Source organism: Dermochelys coriacea, chromosome 19, assembly GCF_009764565.3.
Source record: "Dermochelys coriacea isolate rDerCor1 chromosome 19, rDerCor1.pri.v4, whole genome shotgun sequence".
Lineage (NCBI taxonomy): Eukaryota > Metazoa > Chordata > Testudines > Dermochelyidae > Dermochelys > Dermochelys coriacea.
In genome coordinates, this window is record NC_050086.2 from 17216857 (window position 1) to 17224231 (window position 7375).

At 46.2% G+C, this 7375-nt stretch overlaps 1 protein-coding gene across 1 annotated transcript; it reads left to right on the top strand.

Annotated features, from left to right (window-relative positions):
• Positions 1–207: 207 nt before the first annotated feature.
• On the top strand, positions 208–553 carry LOC119845523 (40S ribosomal protein S21-like). The gene is given in 2 exon segments (XM_038377912.2): positions 208–399; positions 402–553. Coding segments are annotated over 2 exon segments (249 nt in total). The 5' UTR covers positions 208–251; the 3' UTR covers positions 503–553.
• The last annotated feature ends 6822 nt before the right edge of the window (positions 554–7375 follow it).

Consider the following 7375-nt stretch of genomic DNA (forward strand, 5'->3'; position numbering starts at 1 on the left):
AGCCTCTGCCACAGTGTTGAGCCAGTTCCCCCAGCTCTGTGCCTCCCCCGGAGCAGGAAGTGCTCTGGGATGAGGGCAGATTAGGAGAGCCAGCTGTCCGCTGAGTGTCACGCATGGCCAGAATGCTACGTAGTGGGCAGAGCACGACAGGGCAGCCCTGAGGGATCTGTACCTGCCCAGTGTCTTACATGGGCTGGTGATGAGGTATCTTCTCTTGCACATCCCTGTGTGGCAAGATATAGAAAAATAAGATGCAGAACAGCGCTGGGAAATTTATGGACCTGTACATGCCTCATAAATGCTCTGCTAGCAACCAAATAATTGGTGCGAAGGACCAGGCTTCTGTTCAAATGAATATTTCTGAGGTTGACCAGGTCACAGGCAGAGCCAATGGCCAGTTCAAACGTATGCCATTTGTGGAGCAATTCGTAGGGTGGGTGAATCTGATGATTCTATTCTGCGTCTGGCAGAAAATGATGGGATTGTTTCCAAGAATTTCTAACTGGAGATACTCTACTATGTAACATTTTGTTGTAAAATAAACAGCGTAAACATTAAAAAAAAAAATCTTACATGGAGGCCCATCGGTCGCGCCACTCCCGGTTGGACCGCATTTATTTATCATGCTTTCACGGGCCCACTCCTCCAGCAGCCGTCTGGCCCTGTTCTCAGATCACCATCTGGTCACCGTGATGGCCTCTGTCAGCATGGAGAGGTCAGGGCCAGCCTACTGGCACTTTAATAACATCATACCTCTCATGTGACACTCCCACCACTGGCAGGTTTTCCAGGACAAATGGGAGGGATCGGGGAGAAGGGAGAACCAGTCACATACCATCTAGCCTGGGCAGAAGGGGCTCTGACTAGCAAAGCAAAGGGTGTGTGTACTAACCCCAGCTTACGCATGGACTGCAGGGGACAGTCATGTGTGTGCCATAACTCTTCGTATGCAGGGCCCCAAACCCCCACCTCAGGGGGGAAGCTATCGTTGCCCCATTTCCAAATGCTGCTCAGGGGGACGGTGCAGAAATGTGGAGATTTTATGCAAATGGCTAAATGCTCAGATTGAACAGATTTTAAGGCCAGAAGGGACCTTTCGGCTAATCTAGTTTGACCTCCTGCAGAGCACAGGCCAGGGACTCCTGCCTCCAGCCCGTAACTTGTGGCTGAGCTGGAGAATGCCTTTCCCAGTCTTGCTATACAGATTCCTCGAGATGGAGAATCCCTGGCCCTTGGCTGGTAGATTGGTTAATGGTTGCTCGCCCGGGCTGTTACATATTTGCACCTTACTTCCAGCCTGAGTTTATCTCTACCTGTGACACTTGTATGGCTCCATTACCTCATACTATCAGAGCATCTCACAAGCTGTAAAGCATTCATCCCCGCAGATAGGAAAGTGATGTACAGAAAGACTCAGTGACATAGACCAGTTTGGGGTGGAGGAGGGACCTGAACAAAGGTCAGTGACTAGGGGCTAATCCCCTAGACGAGACCACCTTCCACAGCTAGCTCCAGTTTTGGGTCATGAATCTAGCATCAGCTTCCATCCATGGTCTTTATGGTTAGAGGCCTCATGGAAACTTGGCCAAACCTGGAGAGAGTCGTGTGGCAGAAGCCCGAACTCAGTTTTCCATGGGAAAGTTACAGCTCCCAAGGCTGAATTCTGCTTTACATGCAGAACTCTGCTCAGCTTCAGCCACTGCCCTATAGAACTCCTGTAGCAGCCTTCCCAGAATCCCGCTCAGGCACATGGCACTCAGGTACAAAACTGTCATCCAATCAGATCATAACTGTTGGATAGCCTCATCTCAGAAAGTGGAGAGTCACAGTGGTTACCCTTTGAGTGACAGTTCCTCAACTAATCAGAATTCTGATTGAGTGGGGAAACTGCCACTCAAAGGACACCTGTTCATATCCAAACTCCAGAGCAACAGACTTCCCAGCCGTAGTGTTTGATTGGCCAAAAATGCTCACTTCACACTGAAGAAGGGAATTCTGGGTTAACTGGACTGTATAAAATTTCCCTGGATTTCAGTATGGTTTGGGTCAGGAGTATCATTTCAGAAAAATTTGGGGGAGGCAAAGTTGTGTCACTACTATGCGGTTATATTATATTATATCCTGCAAAGTCAGGGGAGGACCAAAAAGTGGAGCATGTAGACCTATGAAAACTTGAGAGGGGGCAAACAAAGGTTGGGGAGGTGGGCAACTGCCCCCCTAATGCCATTGCAAATGAAGTGCCTGGTTCTGGAAGAGAAGCTGTGGTTGACAGGCTTGCTTGGGGAGTGCTTTTAAGAGGCATGCGATGTTGCACTCTATATGTTTTAAGGACATATGCTTATGAGTGTGAATATACTGTAACTGGAATATGCTTTATGCAAAAGATCTCTTGTAAGGTATCATAACAAAGGTTATAAACTACTAAATATATACCTCCGATTTATATGCATGTATCATTCTTGTATCTGAAGCTAGAAATATGAAGGGTAACTCTGAGGTTCTATTGTAATTATGCAAAGTGTGGGCCATTAATGGTGGGTTAGATTCTTGACAGCTCCCATTAACTAGGACAATTGGTTGTAAATGGTTTATTTACCTGCAAGACTTCTTGTGTACCCAGGAAGAATGGAGACTAGGGGTCTTACAGTGACATGTGACCATGTCACATGATTCTGGAATCCATCTTAATCCTTGTACTTTTCCATTCATGAGGTGGGGGGTGGGAACAAGCATTGACAAAAGATTCCCGCCTTGTGCCAAAGCTATAAAATGGGATGGAGCAGGAGAAAAAAGGCTGTCAGTCATGAGAAATCCCCTGCTTACCACCTAAAATGCTGCTGGAACTAACAAGGACTGTACCAGGGGAAAGGATTGGACCCAGACTAGAAAGGAGTCTAGTCTGTGAAAGAAGCTTAATGGAACGTCTTTGAGGGTGAGATACTACCTGTAATCAGTCTCTTAATGTATGAGGCTTAGACTTGCATGTTCTCTTTCATTTTGCTTTGTGATTTACTTTGTTCTGGCTGTTATTACTTGAAACCACTTAAATCCTACTTTTTATACTTAATAAAATCACTTTTGTTTATTAATTAACCCAGAGTAAGCAATTCATACCTGGGAGAGCAAACAGCTGTGCATATCTCTGTATCAGTGATATAGAGGGTGAACAATTTACGAATTTACCCTGTATAAGCTTTATCCAGAGTAAAACAGATTTATTTGGGGTTTGGATCCCATTGGGAGCTGGGTGTCTGGGTGCTGGAGACAGGTAACCTGCTGAGGTGTTTTTAGTTAAAGTCTGCAGCTTTGGGGGTGTGGCAGCAGCAGGCTAGTGTGTCTGGCTCAACAAGGCAGGGTTATGGAGTCCCAAGTTGGCAGGGAAAATGGGCTCAGAGGTAATTTCAGCACATCAGGTGATAGTCCCTAGGGAATCTCTGTGACTGAACCTGTCACAAGGTATTTGGCTCATGTTGGGTGTGCTGTGAGTAGGGGTGGGAAGGAAGGGCAGGAGAGGTTTTAGGGTACATTTGTCTGTTTGTATTGGGCTGGACTAGCTGTGTCTGCGCATAAGTTCTACCTGGCCATCCTCTCAGTCAGAACTCTGTTCCTAGCATCGCCTGCTCTAGAAGCTGGGAACCATTTCTCATTGAATTTTTCTGTAACTAAATGATTTAAAGGCTGCCCATTACTCTTGTGCCAGGGAGAAGCTGAGTCCTGTTTCCCCAGGAGATGCGAGAGAGGATTTTATTACTCGTATCTTTTTCCTGGCTGACTTGTTTTTTCCATGAGAGGCTTTTTTATTTTCTTCTACCCCAAATCTTAAATGACCTAAGGCAGGGAGCCCCAAGTGTGGCTACTGTCCCTGTCCCCCGGAGCTGTCATCTAGTGTCTTCAGAAAGGGTTGTGGTGGGGTGACTGCCAATCCTTCATTTAAGCATTCAGTGCTGTGTCATGTCACTGAGGGGCCAATCTGCACCGCTGTCTAGTTTAGAGGTGTTGCTGAGCTGGAACAAGCTTTCGGATCCAATGATTCCCAATTAGTCCCAGACTTTGCCAGTACTGTGTAGGGTAGTAATGGTGGCCACTGCACATACCCGGCTTGATCAGTGCATAGCCAGGTAACTCTGGCAGTGGGATCGGGCACCCTTTTACTTGCCTGCCTATGTAGGTGAGGGGGTGAATGACTCACTGGGGGACGCTGGTTGTTCAGACAGCGGGAGAGATAGATTCCTGAGGACTAACACCCACATGTTTGGGAGCTGGATGCAGTACCTATTTCTGAGTCAGACTCCTGGCACTCCTACCCTGCAATGGTTGAGACTGGAGCTGAGTGGGGAACACTTTTCCTGTCCTGTGAGAATGTGAGATTTCAAAAACTCTTCCTATCCCAGCTGGGAGGAAAAGCCCAGCTGAAATTTTTGCAAACCGAAAATAAAATTTAAAAAACGGATCCGGTCAATCAAATCTTTTGTTTTGATTTTGACTTTTTTACTAGAAATTAAATTTCAGAACAATGTAACTTCAAGCCAGAAAGTGGAACTTTTTTCATTCTGAATACATCAAACCGGGACACTTCAACAACCTCGAAACTTTTTTCCAAAAAAGGGAGTTCAGCAACACCAACCCTTTCCCTGAAAACAGTTTTGGCTTTGATGAATTGGCATTTTCTGAACAAAAAACATTTGTCAAAAAATTCCTGATCAACTGCAGGTGGGATTCCCTGTCTTCCCTACCAGTCCATGGGGATGGACCCTTCTTGCACTTGCTTTTGGCTCTGTAACTTTGATGGTCGTGTGGGGCCTGTAGGGGAATCCACTCCTTCCCCATGCATGCAGAGAGGGCCAGCTTTGGTTCCTAAAGCTGCTACAGACTTTGGAATCACTGAGGTGCCATTATCGGGTGTGGTATATTGAAAACTGTGTTATAATTGTGATCAATCACTTTACATTCTCAGGAGTTTTCCTGGTCCTGCTTGCAGACAGCTGGCTCTGTAGGGAAGCAGGCAAGCAGAGTTAGTCAGCAGACAGATACCCCATATTACTGTACGCTGAGTTGTGCCTCACTGCTCTAGGGAGCAGCCTGCTTTGTCTTTCTCTGGTTTTGGGTTCTTGTTTGTAAAGGTTCTGAATTCTAAGGAATATGTATTGTTATGTTGCAACCTTCTAGTAAGATGTCAAGTATCAGAGGGGTAGCCATGTTAGTCTGGATCTGTAAAAGAGGCAAAGAGTCCTGTGGCACCTTATAGACTAACAGACGTATTGGAGCATAAGCTTTTGTGGGTGAATACCTATTTCGTTGGATGCATCCGACGAAGTGGGTATTCACCCACAAAAGCTTATGCTCCAATACCTCTGTTAGTCTATAAGGTGCCACAAAAGCTTATGCTCCAATGCATCTGTTAATCTATAAGGTGCCACAGGACTCTTTGCCGCTTCTAGTAAGAGTATTTTATGTTTTTATCTAACCTGTCTGTATGGGTGCCACATTGGCTTAAATGCCTTGAGGAGAGTTCACAGCCACCCCAAATGCGACCAGATTCTGCTAAGGCTAAATCTCCCACAACCAGCCCCATCACCATAATATATGACATGCCCAAGCCACCGAATTCCACAATTAGAGTTAAACCTGAGCATCCCCTCCTCAAATGTCTGTATGTACCTTTTGCTCTATCTGGACTATTGTGGGATAAAGTTTTCTGCCATGGCTAAGCCACTGGCTGTCCTTCTGATCAGCCAGTTTGCAAATAGCCTCTCCAAACCCATGGCCATCCGTCCTCTATCCCAACAATGCAAGTGTTTCAGCGCTAGCTGCCAGACATCTTCTTGTTACCAGAAAAGACTGGTGGAATTGATTTAAGGACCCCACCTCCCAAAAAGGATCGATTCCCCTGTAGGGTCTATCACTGATTAGTCGCAGGTCAAATGAAACTTTGTTAATTTAAAAGGTGAAAACAGGCAGGATGTTTTTATTAAAGAGTAAGTAACATAATATAGGGGAATGGGGAATAAAACATTAAAACAGAATAAAAGAGCATGAAACAGATTAAGCAGAAAACAGCTCAGTGGTTTTCCAAGTACAGTGGGCTTGGAGCCCAGACCCAACCCCTAGCCAATATGAGCACAAAACAAATAAAATGTCAATGTTACTCAGTCTCTAGGAGTAACAGGAGCTCATATGTAGATGGCTCATGATACTCTCATTCATCTTGCTTCTCAGGTATCTCAGGTCGGGACCTTGAGGACAGCAACTGGAATCAGGAACTTGAGATTGAACAGGAGACCCTCCTCGATGATGGACAATTAGGTAAGAACAGGTGTTCTGTTGATGTTCCTCTTCCTCCTTCGCACGACTGAGCACGAACACAGGTTGAACTGAATACGGGCTGCCTGCTGGGCGGACAGCACTTGACAGAGCATGAAACCCCTTATATAGACTCTGTCAGTAGGCAGAATAACTGGGAGCCAGATGACCCCTTCCTGCCTTTACTGTTGTTAGGTAGATTAGGCTTAAATTTTAACCAATCAGAAAAATAGGCATCTAAAAAGGGCACCAATCTTAACAACAAACAGGTAGACTAAGATGGAGCGTGAAAGATAAAACAACAACCCAAAAAACCCAAAATGGCTAAAAGCCTCAACATTCTAAGTATCTGAGCTTTAAAAACTAGTGAGTTTTGTGTTTGATTTTGTAACCCTTCTGCCATGTGGAGCCGACAGCAACCAGGGCTGGGTTCCATATCCAGGGGTTCCTTTTCAATAATACAACACAGAACCAGCTTGAGCCCCCACCCAGTAACCTGGGAAAATTACATACCACCCCTGGGTGCCTCTGAGAGGCAATACTTCCCCTCTTGCAAACACAGAGTCTGAGTGTAAAAAAGAAACTTTTAGTGAAAGGAGGGAAATCACCCAACTGTAAAAAGGGAAAATGCTGCAAGCAGGATTCCTAATCATAAAACCATGAGCAGGACACTCACTCCAAAGTGCATGGGGCAATGCCTTCTGCCTCATGTTCCTGAGTTCTACAACCAAAAATTCCTTTTCTGTGCCCCTCACTGCCCCCTCATCATACCCCATGCACAGGGGTTGTCTTTGGTCAGTGAGGACTCAGGGTTCAGAGGTACATCTGTGTGAGTTCCCCTCCCACCTGGGGAAGAAGGCACCTTGCTTGCTCTGCTATCTGAGCACTTGTTCTGGCTGGCTGCCCAACCAGCCGTGGTTCCTCTCTGCTGGCCACCCTGCCAGCTGCTCCTTTTGCTTGCTCGTTGCTCCCGCCAGCTGACTGCTCGCTGCTCCCACTGGCCGATTGTCAGTTACCTTCTGCCGCCATCTGCCTCTCTGCTGTGACCTCTGCAGGACAGACTGTGATTGTCAGC